Here is a 16,090-nt window from a genome sequence, read left to right as displayed (position 1 = left end):
TTGTCGTACTGGTGTACTTGTATCCCATACTCATACCCATTCTCATACTAGTACCGACAACTTAGGAGAAAACCATAATGCAAATCCATATCAATTCTCTGTGACAGCTAGAAGCTTTGCTTACATGCCCATTCTTAATTCTTGTTAGTGGTTTCTTGGTAAAAAATTAAAAAACTAGGGGGGTGCTATTACATACCAAAGGACTAAATCATGGTGAATTAGGTCGTATTATATGCTGCATGCCATATTATTTAATTGAGAGCTGATTTTATATGATGCAATCGCACCATAAAGCTGTGATCCTTATTAAGATCTGCTGAATCTTATTTGAGTGGCACCATGCCATATCAAAGCACCACTTTTTGCCACATGCCACAAAGACTAGTCTTTGGTATTAAGTTTGACCTGCTGTGATTTATCAGTTGAAGCTGGTGCATCCCTTTCAGAACCTTAGTCACAGCCTTCAAATTGTTGTTATTATTATTGTTTTCGATGAAAATTCTACGTACCATTTGATATTATAATTGTTATATTGTCTAGGATATTTGAAATGAATAAAGGTTTTCAGTTTGAACAGTTGAATAGAATCAATTTGGCAACAAGATTTAGTTTATTGTTCAAATCAGCTTATCATTCAAGTATAACTTTGATATATAAAATTGGGAAAGTATAAGAACATCAGATAGTTTCAAAAAATATTAAAAAGGACATTACACATTCCCTATCTCTGAGAAAGGAGAACTGCACTCTGTTCCACCTTAAACCCAAAAACCTGCCCCTCACTTTTTGATAGGTGAATCAAACATCCTTCACAAGCACCAAACTGCTAATACATGTGAGAACGTTGAAGCCAAACATCCACCTCATTCTGAGACTACCATCCATCTGGCATTGGCCAACATAAATCACACATTTGGTGGTCTGCTGAATATAATGGATCAGAAAAACAAATTGTAGACGCTCAATCAAAAACATTCAAATGTGCTTACGCAAAAATCACAAAGCATAACAGAATATCAGAATGCTATAGTCATCAGTTTGAACAAACTTGGTGAAGGACTAAGTATCCTTTGTTATTGCAATAACTATCAGCACACTCACAACAGAGCTGATGCAATTCAGATGATTCTTGGAGCAGATAAACTGAGAAAGGACGGTAAATTCTTTTATCAGAAGTTCCAACAGCTTAATACTACCAAAAGTGTCACATAGCAGAGGCGTCTATCCTTCAGCAGCTGTAGGGCCTCTCCTCAACAATGAATTTTCATCCTGGAGGCCAAAGATTGCCTGCCAAGATGAGACTGAAAATTTGGATGCAAGTGATGATGGAATTTCAGTCTTTCAACGTATTGGCATCATTTCAATGCCAATACAAAGATTGATAAATGTAGATACTCATCATTTTGACGTTGTATTTATTTAATCTGGTCAGTTATTAAGCCCATTTTGTTTCGAGAGATTTGGTTGCCCATGCCTCTTTGTCTCTCACCATGAAAACCTTTATATTTCAATTCCTTTATATGTGTAGAATACAACAATAAACTCTAATGATTAAGGTTGAGGTTCACACCAAATCACCTAACAGTAGTGATTGATGAACTCAATAAAGATAACATGCCAGCAATAACTATTTATCATGACTCAACACTTACAACAAAGATTATTTTCATTTCAATTTTGTGTATTCAAACTTGAGATGTACACCACAACAAAAATCCACTTTATAATCATAAGATTACTCTAAAGGATACAGAAATGAATCTAGAATGCAATGCTTTCATTCAATGGATTCGGGAGTTAAAAATTTCATTAGGTAAGGCACATATTTGTAACAATCAAAGAGAGAAAATGGAAAAGAGATGATACCAATATAAGCAGCCGATTATTGGATTGTTGGTACTTTTCAATGGCCCTTTCGTGAGGAAGTTGGGGAGGAATTTTTCGAGTCCGTAATTGCGCCTCAACAATTGTATCATTCAACTCACTACAATTAAGAAAAATCAATCGTTATGATTAAATGCAAAAACAGAAAATTTAATTCAGGTCCCTGAAAAGAACATCACAATATAAAAACACTTTTAAAAATTTAGGCAAGTACAAAGCCCAAGCCCCATAAAAGAACTATTTAAGAAATAAGACTTTGTAGGAAACCCATTGGATTACACCACAAATATTTACTTTTCTAACTGAGTAATTTTGACAAGCAATTTGCTTGCTATCTTGAATGCTCAGTCTCAGATTTGCAGATAATGAAATATGTAACTCGCAATCAAGAATACAGAATATCATAAACCACTACAATCTTAAGGGATGGACAATTATGCCAAACATATATTGCAAATCTAATTTGAAGAATCAGTCTGTAAATTGATAACAATCTGAAATATATACTATCAGACGCTTGCAAACTATGTGGTAAAATTACTCAGTGGAAAAGGAGAAAATTTTGGGGCAAAGAACAAGGGTAGCATATTATAGTGGTATAAGAAATAAAGTTTCTGCCAGTCTGTTGGATAGTTCAAAGAATTGATTTTCAATTGTGTAGCATGGTATCAAAAGATAGAAAATGGTTTAGCCAAATTACTCTTTGAAACAGGTAGCAGACTCAATTATCAATCTCAACCAAGGGATTTTGTATTCAACACTCTGAAAGAAGTGGAAAATGTTTGATCATGGTAGAGCAGTGACCCTCTAAGTTGTTGCAAATAGTTCTCGTGCCTACAGTGACTTCTGTTGACGTGGCTAAAATCATATTGCTACAACTCTATCCGGTCAACACAAAATAGAATGTTCTTGCAGAGTATCCTATCCTCTCTTGCGTAAGGAATCCCTAATGCTGTTTTTAATTGATCAATGGGGATGACCTCAAGGTTCCAACTGTCAGTTCATGACTGCAGGATAACTCGGTGATTTGATGTGTTTTGCTGGAAACACAAAGGGGACTTACATGGTTAGATAAAATCAGTTTCGGTTGTACAAGTTCCCTAAGACTCTACAGTATTGACTTCATCGAATTTCTCTTTAACATGATGTTGTTTTGGACTTCAACTTTCAGATTAAAAAAAAGGAAAAAGGGGGAGAAAGAGAGAGAAAACAACTAACTAATCTATCTAAAATAGTATATTAAGGAAAATAGACTGAAACCTTTTAAAACCAGATTCAACTTTACCAACTAATAAAGTACAACGATGTAAAATCTGATGTAATCTTCAACGGGAGTTAGATTTTCATGCTATTAAACATAAATGCAGAACTTTTACATCCATCCATTTGAAGTAAGCATATAAGTGGGTTCAGACTAACCATGCAGCGGGAATGGCAATCAGCCAGTCCTTAATGGTATGAACTTCAAAGATTTCTATCAAATACTAACCTGAATATACTATCTGAAAACAAAATACATGACATGAAATTAAATGGTTCAGAAGGAGACCATGCACTCACATGAAACCATGACAACTTTAACTTCTATTAATTCTCTATAGATTCCAGCAAAGTTTCAGCAACAATCTTAGAACTTCTTACCAAAACAAAGGAACTCCAATCCCTTTATATAGGTTTCCAAAATCAGATGAATGGCCCAGATTCATCCCTACAAAATGGATGCCCATACCTATTTAATAAGGAACATATCTCCTTACCAACTACCAACTTGAAACTAGTCTCCATGCATGTGGAAGTAAACTTGCACATAGAACAAAATTTATACCCATGGAAATATGAACATTTTTAAATGTGATTATTATAATTTGGTATTAATGTCTTTTATTTGCATGTAGTAAAATGGTGTTTATAAATATCATTTTGTACAATTTTAATTAAGAGTTAGGTTCTCCTTAGTTACACCAATTTTATGGCAATGAGCCAAAATTTAAGACAATAGACAAGCATGCAATATGCATAGGCCTAGGATTATGTGTTTTGATTTGGAATGAAATACCGGATTCTTTGACATATCAAAGCAGCAGTATTTTCACAGTGAATAACAATAGGCTCATCATAACTTACCCTTATAACTTTTAACATTTGTTTCATCCATAAAATCCGAGTACAATTGGTAGCAGCAGCGACATATTCCGCTTCAGCAGCAGATAATGAAGAACATGATTTTTTCTTGTTAAGCCATGAAACCAACTTCACAATAAAGAATGCACCGCCGATAGTGCTCTTTCTATCATCCACATCTCCTACCCAATCAGAATCTGTATATGCATCCTTCCTTCCCTCATTCCATGTATTGGTTTCGATCTTGATCCTTCGATTGTTCATGTTCCTTTGGGTTGGATGTTGTTATGTGGTCGTAGGCCCCTTGAGCTGCCCCCAAAAAGTACACTTGCATAGAGTACAAAATCTACAAAAGCACTTTAGTGGTGAGAAAAAATAACTATTTTTGGAAAAGTGGATTTGGTGGCTAGAAAGAAATAACTATTTCTGGAAAAGCACTTTTGAGGATCCCAAAGTGGATTCTTTCTCGAAAAAGTCATTTTCTATTTCTAAATAATCCCTCCAGATATCCCGGTTCGCTGCATGCTCCACGCAATCATGCTCTAGAAACTTTATGCACACAACCTTCACCAGATCAAGGGGAGGCATAGGCAGGTATAGCATCCAGTAAGCAGTGTCCTATTGACGTGTCTAGAATCGCAATGCTGCAAACTCCATACGGCCAACACAGAATAGAATAAACTAGCTGAGTATCCTATCCTCTCTTGAGATAAGGAAATCCCTAATGCTATTTTCTACGTTTGATCAAAGGGGACAACCTCAAGGTTTCGTTTGTCAGGTCTTGACTGCGAGATTGCTCAGTGGTTTGATGTGTTTATGTTGGAAACACAAGGGGGACTTACGATGAGATAGGCGATTGATAGATGACTTCCCTAGAATCTTTGTGATCTCTCTTATCAAATGATTTCAATGAGTTGCTACTGTTTTCAATGGGACTGTGGATTCTCTTGATAAAAAAAAGGGGGAAAAAGGAGGGAAGGATAGGGAGAGAGAGATACATGAAATATAAATTCTAACTAAGATAGCAGATTCAGCAAATAGACGGACACCTCCAAATAACTAGACTAAGCATCACCAGCTACTCAAGCACAATATTCGCATAAATCTAGTGCAATCTTCAAAGGAAAATGGGATTTTCATGTTATCAACTACAACATTAGAAATTTTACATTCATAGTGAATATTCAATAACCGAACTAAGCATGTGAGAGGTTCAGATTAACCATGCAAAGAGAAAGGCAATCAGCCATTCCCCAATGGTGTGAACTGCGAGGATTCTATCGGATGTTTGTTTGAAAATGCTATATAAAGGAAATAAACATAACTGAAAAATTTATAAATTAGTGAAGAAGGAGACCATGCACTCACAAGGAAATTTGGAAACAGTCTTAACTTTGCATTAAATCCTGTAAATTTCCCAAGAACTTCTTACAAAATGAGGGAAAACCAGTCCCTTAATTAGGCCTCAAAAAAGGATGAATGGCCAAGATCTAATCTAAACAAAGGTCCTAGATTCATCCATTAACATGGCTGCCCATACCCATAAATGGGAGGCAAATATCAACAACCACCCCAAAGGGAGCAATAACTACCTAAAAAAGGTAATTACAACATATCCAAAAATAATCCAAAAAGGTGCACACATAAAGTTTTACATTTTTGTTGACTTGGAAGTCAAATATGACCTTTTGGTGCAAAAGTGCACTTTTCAAAATTTTGAGGAAAAAACACTTTTTAGGAAATCACTCTCTTTTCCAGCTCTAGATTCTTCAGTGACGAACTCGACTTCGTCGTGCAAATATTCTCCCCATATATCCCGATCAGTTGCACGTTCTACCCGAACGTAGTCCTAAAATCTCATGCATAACTTGAATAATTCGGTTGTTGGCAGCATAGGTGGATTAAACATTTTGTAACTGATACCTTGTAGGAGGTCATCTAAATTCTCCAGTTCTCTTCAATACGACTTGTGATTTTCAAAATATGAGATGTCTGCTTGAAGCTCAGAAGCAAAATCTAGATCCCCTATGGAGTATGTGATTTTGGGAATGAGTCGGTCCTCCCACTGCAGCTGTACGTCACTATCCTCCATACTGTTTTTCCAACCCGAAACCATGGACTTGAGGATCCTCTCACCAAAGTCTTTTACGTTTGATAGAGTGTCATCGCACTTATCATGCATTTTATTGATACTATCCCTCATGTCGTCCTTCATGCTGAGAGTCCAATACTAGTCTTTGAAGGTATTGATACTATAAGGATTCAAAATAGCATAAGCAACAGGGATCTGAGAACAGGTCCAGAATAAAGCCCGAACAAGGGACAAAGTTTTTGCCATCGCCTCATGAATATTATAGCATTCTTTCTTCAGTTTACACATTTTGATAACAATAGCTTCCCCATGGAGGGCCATTTTGCGCAGATCCCTGAAGATTCGCTCCCCTCTTTCTTTAATGCCCTGCATCCATTCCTTAACAGCCTTTGCAGTATCCTGCACTCCTTCAAATTCTGTTGTGGTCCTTTGCGCCAATGTCGTCGGGGGAATATGGGATTCGGAAGCATTGTGTAATGGCCTCAAGAGCTGATTGATGTATCCCTTGGCCTGCTCAGCACGAGCCCGATACATGTTCTTTTCAGCTGTTATCTCTTCAAGCTGCCTGAGTATATTCTGCACTGAATCTTTGAATTCTTGTTTTTCTTGCTCCTTAGTGGCTCGTCCAATGGGGACACTCGTGATGCTATAATCTGCCAGTGTAATCTAATCTGTTGGCTTGTCTACAGGCGGGGCGGCGATGTGAAGAGTACAGTTCCTTTGATCATCCTTAGTCATTCTAGAATATGCCTTAGGCTTTTTCTTCCCCTTAGCTTTAGCTTGGTCTATGCGCGAGAAGATGTCCTCCAGATCAATAGGTGGTTTGGTGGCGGCCTTGCGCTATGCTCTGGCAATCAACCATTCTTGAGGTACTGTCTGGGCTGATGATATGGTTAAGTCTACATTCTGTTCTTTGATGTTTTCAGCCGACTCATCACAGATTCGCAGCTGTTCTGCTACCAGAGGGGTGGAAGAGGTGCCAAGTTCCTTGCTTGCAGCTGAATTTTCTCCCACTTCACTGAACAACTGTCTGGTATCTTCATGTGATGGTTGTTCTTCGGTCCTTTCGAGCTCGCGAGTCTCCTCTGTCCTTTGCTCTCCTTCGATGGTCGAGTCATCTTTGGTTGTATTCTGGAGTGGCAACTCATGGCAGCTCTGTTGAGTGGGTTCATGCACCTCGATCCCTTTGATGGATGGAATCTCTCCTTCCTCTGTTTGGTTACCCGGTTCAGTTGATTCAATGGTTCTTAGCTCAACTTCCAACATGTCGAGCGCGGGAGGATCATCAGTTTCAAACGCATCGATGTCACTCTGGGAAGGTGGAGCAGGTATATAATCTAATTCTACTACATCGTCGAACGAACTGGGGTCCTTTGACGATGAAGTGACCTCTGGTCTCCTTATAGGAATCTTTTCCCTTCTTGTTCTCTTGGACGTCTGAGTTCCTCTGCAAGCCTTAGCTTTCTTTCTTTTCTCGGGTTTTTCAATTTCTTCCCTAGGTGCACTGGATGTTCCTTCATCCTTGAAAGACTGAGAATCGAGGCTGCCAATTAGGTGGTAAGTGAACTGGAATCCCTCATGAATTAGTCTTTCAATCTGCGGATGTAACCATTGGTCTGTATATCTTGTCGGGGCTGCCATGACTGCCTCGAAATCGATGATCGGGTCCTAGGACCAATCAACGCCTGGCAAAAGATGCCTTACAACCTCAAATTCCCGGACCTGGAGGCAATTTCCTGAATCTGTGAGTTGATCTGGGACCCGGCGGTATTCAAAGAGCCGCATTTGCTGCACACTCAGCCTGGAATATTCACGTCTTCGGACCTCATAGTCATCAGAGCAATTTTTCCAATAGTCTTCAACTGATTCTTTTGCTCTGTACCGCCTGCCATAGGCTCTCTTTGCCAAATTATCGTGATCAAAATGTTTTCTCAGAAAATGCTCCTGTAGGCCATAAGAGGCCAGCTTTGCGAGGGATTCCTCTGCTAGGGTGGGGGTCTTCAGATGGACACCCTGGTTGCCTATAATCATGGGGAACGTGAATCCAGCCTGCTTGCTTTCTCTGAGTAAGGTGCCGGTCGGACGTGACTGCCTTTCGACCTCCATAAGAACTATTTTGTCGGTTGGGTACCGTGGAAGTCGGAGAGGGGCACCATCAAAGCCCGCTATTCGGCTATAGGAGAACCTTGGGAACTGGATGAACCAGGCGCCATACCTCTGTACCAGAATGGTAGCTTGTTCTGAGAGCCTTATGTGCAATCCTCCCTGCATTAGCCTGACCAGGCGCATTGTGAAGGCATCATTGGCGCGCTCATATTGGCCAACTGCATAAGCTGGGCTGCTCTTTTCCCTCTGAGCTATATCTTGGTAGTGCAGCTGTGAGTAACAATCATAGACCTTTACCTGACCAGGCCCATTCCCAATTTCACCTTTCATTATCAAACCTGGCAGCGGCTGGTTCTTGGCGAACATGTAGACCAAGTAAAAGGTCAAAGTGAAGTATTTCTTTGTTTCAAGCTCTATCAGCTGAGTGTGGATGTTGTCGCTTATGATCTAGGCCCAGTCAAACTTAGACTTCCCCGCGAAAACTTGCTCTGTGAAATAGAACATCCACTCTTCAAAGTAGTTGGATTTAGGAAGTCCCACAACCCGACTGAGTAATGTGACCATATCCGCATGCTCATTATCAAAATCACTTCTTGGGGTCTTTTTCCCAATTCTAGCGCTTGGAAGCCTTCTCTCCTTGTACCACTCTTCATTCATTAGTGTTCTGCACCTGGCGGGATTCATATCATATGCCCCTTGTGCTTCATCTATAGTTGTGGTTGTGGGATTGTTTGGGAAGGGAATGTTGAATGCGTCGCCAATGGCCTCAAGAGTGAAGTTGGCGAGAGTCATATTCTCAAGGAGCACTAATCTGGACCCTGGCTGATAATGTTGGGCAGCCTCTACCACTAACTCATAGTTCTGTACTGCTAGAGGAAATCCCGCCGCTTGGGGGATGCCACTTTCCACCATCTGTCTAGGCTTGCCATATGCATTAGGGGAGAAGACCCGATTTCTAAAGTCCTAGATGTCAATATGGCCTAGGTCGGTATCACCGATATTGTCCCAGACACTCTGAACTTTTGACTCCCTCAATCCCCCTCTTTGATACTGGTACTTCATCCTTTCAACTTTGCGTGGGATATCTGATTTGGATGCTCGCGATGTCTCGGCTGTAGCGGGCATCTTTGATGATTCTATCGCCGATTTAGGCATTTATCCTGCACAGTCGAACACGGATTACAAGGCGATACAAAAGAAGTAAGGCGGGTTAGATAGAGAATACTCCAGCATTCGAGGATTAATTTAAAATTTAGATTGGAAACAGAGTGTCATTGCTAGCTAGGAGCTTGATTGAGCAAAACATTTATTTATGAAGCATTGATCACGAATTTATATTTAAGCACTTTCTGGATTAATTTTCAAAAGGGGGCAAAGCTCGAAAAATTCTCCTAAGCTTAAAAAATGCAATTTCTAGTTAAATCTTAGGAGCAAATTCTAATTTTCGACTGCTTTGAATGACGCTTTCATAATCGGAAAAAACTGCAAACTTTGAAGATTTAAGCATTTTAATCAGTTTTGCACAGGCATGCATCCAATTTATAAATATTTCGGACGATCAAGAAAGACAAAGCATACTTATCTAATGAAAATGGATGGCAAGAAATTGCCCGACTTGCCGTGCAAAGACGAATGGATAGTTCTGCAAATTTTGGAATTTCAACGGTTATCCTTCAATTCAAATTTTTGCGGTTGTTGTTTGAAAAGAATTTGTCATTTTTAGACTAAGCGATTTTACCTTGGGCAATTGGTAATCTAAACTTGAATATTTGGAATGGTTTGTGTCAGCGTTTTACCTTGAATGCAATTTATACTCTTTGGCTTTCCTTTCAAAATCGAACGTGATTCTCCCTTATGCGAAATTTGGCAGTATGGAGGGGTTTTGCAAACTTAAACTGCGCTTTTCGCACCATTTGGCTTTTTGCCAGACCTGCCTTTGCTTCTTCGCGGCTATCCTCTAGCTCACGATTTTGGCGGAATGGAGACTTTGAAACCTGAACTACACTTTCCTTGACATGCTTAGACACCTTCACACAAACTTCGGACCTTGGCGATTTTCGGGGCTTTCCCATTTTTGGCAAATTTATCCAATTTCGAAGCTTTCACACCTTTTGGCGGCTTGGAGTATTTTCGGATTTTTAGACATTTTTGGCGAAAAAATCCAATTTCGGACCTTGGGGGAGTTTTTGCAAACTGAAAGGTAATTTTCGGACCTTAAGGCCCCTTTTTCAACTTCAAGACAATATTCGGACCTAAGCGCATTTTTGCAACTTAAATAAACTTCAGACCATTGGCACACCTTTTGCGATTTTGAAAGAATTTCGGAGCATTCATGAACTTCGGACCATTCATCGTTTTCGCCAACTCGGAGTTTTAACGTTTTTTGCAAATTTCGGAGACTTAACGCCTTTTGGCGAATTTATCCAAATTTCAGACCATTGGGCATATTTTGCAAACTTATCATATTTTCGAATTTCGGCCCCAAGGTCCGAAATTAGATGACTTAAGTGAATTTCGGACCTTTGGGGGTCTTTTGCAAATTTAAAGGCATTTTCGGACCTTTTGCCAGTTTTGTTAACTTTTGAATTTTTTGAAAATTTAACCCGTGTCCGAAATTCGGCCCCTTGGGCAGTTTTGGCAACTTTTTAACCTTTTTAAAATTTTGGCCTCTAGGTCCGAAATTCGGCCCATAAGGCAATTTTGGCGACTTAAGTGAAATTTCGAACCTTGGGCCAGTTTTTGCCAGTTTTCGCAATTTCGGACCTTTTGGAGGTTTTGTGAATTTTAAGGCATTTTCGGACCCTTGGCCCATTTTGGGAATTTAACAAATTTTGAAATTTCTCTCAATTTGGCCTGAAAGTCCGAAATTCGCCCTTAGAGCGATTTTGGCGATTTTAACTTTCTCCTCGAGAAGCATGAGCTTGGGCACTTGGGCAAGTTTGTCAACCTTGGCATTTCGCCAGGAAATTCACTCCTCCTTCACCAGCAGGCGAAAATTATCCTTCATTCAAATCCCATAAACTTCGTAAAGACAAACCCCATGCAATCTATCTCATCGCTCTTATGCAAAAAACGGCAACTTTGGGTCCTCATGCGATTTTCAGTCGCGCTACTCTTTGCTTGGCGGGCTTCGCCAACTTCTATCACCATACGCTTATCCAAGGCGATTTCACGATTTTGAACAAACTCTTGGTATACGTCCCCAAGGGCTAGACTAGCCTAAATGGAATCATCGGCTGTTTTCTTTCAACATCATCACTTCACAGACCAATCGCGGGCTCACTCGAAAGGACACGAGACACTCTGCGTGAAACTCAACAGGGCGAGGACGAAAAGCTCAAAAAAAAAAACAGGAAGGGGGACCCTGTCGACGACAGGGAGCGTGTGCAACGCACATGTCCTTGCAGCGATTATCCACTTCCTCTACACCTGGATCCAATCAGCTCCTTAGGTTCCATATTCTTGCATGGCCGTCTAAATTTGTTGGAACGTGTTAAATCATTAACAGTGTACGCACCTCCTTTCTTTAACTGGCCTTCCCAAAGAAGTTTGAATTCACTCGGATCCATGTCCGGCCTCCAACTACCAACTAGAGTCTTTAAGAGTTTCGTTGAGTACTGCTTAATACAGAGTAGAGCTGCCTTGTTGTTTTCCCAGTCATTGTTGAGGTTGTTTAAGACATCATTCTTCATTGTTACAGCTCGAAACCAATCTTCAAAAGTACTAAAACCATAAGGATTGAAGATTTGCTGCGCATTTGGAATTTTCGAGTGTGTCCAAAATAAGGCTCTCATGATCGGAAGCAACTTACCAATTATCTCCCGTTTCTTGTCAATGTCGTCCCTTAGGGACGTGACCGTTTGGAAGATTTTGCCTACATCCTGCTTATAATCAGCTAAGTGACTAATCACCGTGCCCCCCATTCTTGTGATCTCCTCTATCCACTCCCTGACTACCTTTGCGATGTCTCGGGCACTCTCGAACTTAGTTGTAGTCTTCTGCACTAAGGCCAATGGAGGAATGTGAGATTCAGCAGCATGTTGTAGTGGTTTCAGCAAATGATCTATGTATCCCTTAGCCTACTCGACACGAGCTTGATACATGTCTCGTTCAGCAGTCATCTCATCCAGCTATCGAAGTATGTTTTGTACAAAGTCATTGAACTCCTCTCTTTCATGTTCTTTGGTTGCCTTCCCCAACGGGATAGATGTAATGCTATAATCAGCCAATGCAACCTGTTCTGTTGGTTTGTCCTTAGGTCGAGCAGCAATATGAATCGTCCGATTCCTCTGTTCATCCTTGGTGATCCTGGAATAGGTTCTTAGCTTCTTATTTCCTTTGGCCTCAAACTCTCCCATCAGAGAAAATATGTCCTCCATGTTGATGGGCGGCTTGACAGTTGCTTTCCGCTAGGCCCGGGCTATTAACCATTCGTGAGGGATGGTCTGTCCTGATGTGACTACCAACTCCCCACCTTGTTCTTTGGGCGCCTCAGTAGACTCACTACCTATCCGTGGCTGATCAGATGTAGAAGGTGGATTGGGATTTATATATGGTCCTTTACTCATAGTTGAGTTTTCTCCCACCTCACTAAGCAACTATTGTGTAGCTTCTAATAGCGATTGCTCCTCACTTTTATTGGATTCTTCGGTTACATCGTCCTCCTTTTCTCCTTCGACTATGGTGTTATCTCTGGTATCACCTTCCTCTTGATGCTCGTCATGTCTGCTCTCCTGTGTGTACTCTTGCCTAATAGTCCTCTCATCTGGCATAATTTCTCCATCCTCGACCTGATTTTCAGGCCTTTCCAAACTAATGATCCGCGTTTCTGGCTCTTTCTCATTGGAGTGTTGTGGATCATTCTGCGGAGATGGGGTAGTGTTGTGACATATTCACACATTGCCCCATTGCAAATGGGGACCCCTGCTTTTTGCTTTCTAGGGTTTGTTTTCTAGGTCTTTTAGGGTTTTGTCTGTTAGCCTTTGTAGGATGAGTGCTATCGAGGGGATCGTTGGATTATAGGCTTTGCTTGAGCCAGGGTGAGTCCACAGGGCCCCAGAATTAGGGTTTCTTTGAGAGTCTTCCTTAGGGCCTAGTTTTGCTCTCATTGCTAATTGTGTCTTGCTTTGTGAGTGGATATCATTCCTGAAGGTCCGAGCTAGGTCGAGTTGGTGAGTGATAAAGTCTGAAATGTCATCCTAATCTTCAAATGCCCTGAAATTTGGCTAAGTCTGGAATGTCCTGATCCTGAAATTTGGCCAAGTCTGGAATGTCCTGATCCTGAAATTTGGCCAAGTCTGGAATGTCCTGATCCTGAAATTTGACTAAGTCTGGAAAACTGAAGAATCCTCCAAAAACTAGATTTTGCAATATAACTCCTGGAGGTCCGAAACCACTCTCAAACATCCTAAAAGTATACACGGAAAATAACTTAAAGTATAAGAAAACTTATACTTAAATGTTATATTCCATAAAATGATCCTGACGGAGAGTTGAAAATGTCAAATTTCGCTCCTGACCCTTCCAAAGGGTCCAGAGCGAAATTCTCCATAAGACATTCTACTTTGACCAAAACCTAGAACTAACGCATTCCCAGGCCTGAATGAAGGCAAAAGCACTTGTTTGAATGAAGAAATGCAAAAAAATGAAGTCAGGATCATGGCCTAAGGTGAATTTCGCTCCTGACCCTTCCAAAGGGTCCAGAGCGAAATTCTTATTTCCTCTATTTTTCTCCTTAGCTTGACCAAGTTTGTAGACTTTTGAGGCATAACTGAGAAGCTTTGATGCAACTTTGCCTTGGAGAGGAGATTTTAGAACTTGGGATGATGGATTCTAGCCTGGGAGAGGAATTTCGCTCCTGACCCTTCCAAAGGGTCCAGAGCGAAATTCTTCATAAGCCTCATTTGCTCCCTTGTTTTGGATACCAACCTTGTTCCATGGGCGAATTTGGGAAGGAAATAACATGTCTCTGCCTTTTCAGGTGATGGAATGTAGAAATGTGAAGGATTTTGGCCAAGATTAGGAATTTCGCTCCTGACCCTTCCAAAGGGTCCAGAGCGAAATTCACTATAATCCTCATTTGCTACCTTGAATGGGCTTAAAACCTGGTTCCTCAAGTGGAAAACAATCGATATTTTCCTCTAGGAGAAGATTGAAGTTTGAAAAATGAGCAATTAAAGCCTAAATCAAGATTTTTGCTCCTGACCCTTCCAAAGGGTCCAGAGCGAAAATCAACCTAAGACTCATTTCTGGCCTTATTTGACCAAATTTTGATTTGCAAGGCATTTTGAAGGGAAGAGTAGACATGTTTGGACGTTGGAAATGTTTGAAAGCTTTGAAAAAATGAAGGATTCTAGCCAAGAAGGTGAATTTCGCTCCTGACCCTTCCAAAGGGTCCAAAGCGAAATTCCTTGCAAGCCTATTCTTTTGACCTTGTTTCGGCTTAAGACCTTATCCCTTGGGTGAAGGATGATGTTTAGTTACCTCTTGAGGTGATTTTGAGTTGGAAAAAGGAAGAATCAAGCCCAAATCATGATTTTCGCTCCTGACCCTTCCAAAGGGTCCAAAGCGAAAATCCTCCTAGACCTCATTTCCTTCCCTATTTGACCAAATTGTGATGTCCAAAGCATGTTGAAAGGGGAAATGGACATGATCTTGCCTTTGAGAGTGTTTGGAAGTTGTGAAAATGAAGGATTTTAGCCAGGAAAGGAAATTTTGCTCCTGACCCTTCCAAAGGGTCCAGAGCGAAATTCCCTATAAGCCTACTTTTTAACCTTTCTTGGACATGAAACCTTGTTCCTAGGGCAATGAAGGATGAGATTCTACCTAGCAAAGAAGTTTCAAGTTGAAAGAATGATGATTTTGGGTCAAGAATGAGATTTTCGCTCCTAGCCCTTCCAAAGGGTCCAGAGCGAATTTTCTCAAAACCTCTCTTTGCTATCAATTTTTTTGCTAGATCAAGTGTGGGCTAAGGTAAATTCAAGGAGAAGTTGCCCCTAAGAGTGACTTTAAGTTGCTAGAAACCATGAAAGATGAAAGAATTGAGCCTAAAAATGATTTTTGCTCCTGACCCTTCCAAAGGGTCCAGAGCGAAAATCCTAAAAACCATCTTTTCTTCCAAAATTTGAGCAAAGTCAAACCTGGACAAGGGTGAGAGAAGTCATTTGGATTGCCTTAGAGTGAATTTTGGTCGCCAAGAATGCAAATTTTGAAGCCAAATGAGAATTTCACTCCTGACCCTTCCAAAGGGTCTAGAGCGAAATTCTTAAGATCACCCTTTTTCCTTGCAAATCAAGTCAAGATTTTGGTTTTTATGACCTGGAGAGGAGTGAGGCAAGGTGTTCTAAGTCTTGGAGGTGATTTGAAGTTGAAAGGATGGTGAAATAGCCCTAGAACAAGATTTTCGCTCCTGACCCTTCCAAAGGGTCCAGAGCGAAAATCCTAAAATCTACCTATTCCTCTCAAATTTATGCTAAGCTATGCCTAGACCAAGGTAAAAGATGCCCTTGTGATTGCCCTTAAGTCGATGGTTGTCTCCAGAAGTGATGATTTTAGGCCAGAAGAGGAAATTCGCTCCTGACCCTTCCAAAGGGTCCAGGGCGAAAATCCTTCAATCACCTATTTTGCCTTGCAAAATCAAGATAAACTTGGGTTGGATGAGAGAAGAAAAGTGTTTCCTTGCCTTGTGAGGTGGATTGAAGTTGAAAGGATGGTGAAATAGCCCTAAAACAAGATTTTCGCTCCTGACCCTTCCAAAGGGTCCAGAGCGAAAATCCTAAAATCTACCTATTCCTTTCAAATTTATGCTAAGCTATGCCTAGACCAAGGTAAAAGATGCCCTTGTGATTGCCCTTAAGTCGATGGTTGTCTCCAGAAGTGATGATTTTA

The 16,090-nt window shown here is 40.6% G+C and overlaps 1 protein-coding gene across 2 annotated transcripts in view; it reads right to left on the bottom strand.

Moving 5' to 3' along the window:
* LOC131068796 (alpha,alpha-trehalose-phosphate synthase [UDP-forming] 1) overlaps positions 1 to 16,090 on the bottom strand; it is a 202,900-nt gene that overhangs the window by 50,350 nt on the left and 136,460 nt on the right. For both annotated transcript variants that reach the window (XM_058004070.2, XM_058004069.2), the window contains exon 11: positions 1,867 to 1,984. In XM_058004070.2, the coding sequence (XP_057860053.1) occupies positions 1,867 to 1,984 (118 nt within the window). The remainder of the gene's footprint in view (positions 1 to 1,866; positions 1,985 to 16,090) is intronic.

The sequence above is a fragment of the Cryptomeria japonica genome, chromosome 7 (assembly GCF_030272615.1).
Source record: "Cryptomeria japonica chromosome 7, Sugi_1.0, whole genome shotgun sequence".
NCBI classification, from domain to species: domain Eukaryota; kingdom Viridiplantae; phylum Streptophyta; class Pinopsida; order Cupressales; family Cupressaceae; genus Cryptomeria; species Cryptomeria japonica.
The sequence above is the reverse complement of the archived record's forward strand: the minus strand, read 5'-3'. Positions and strand labels throughout refer to the sequence as shown.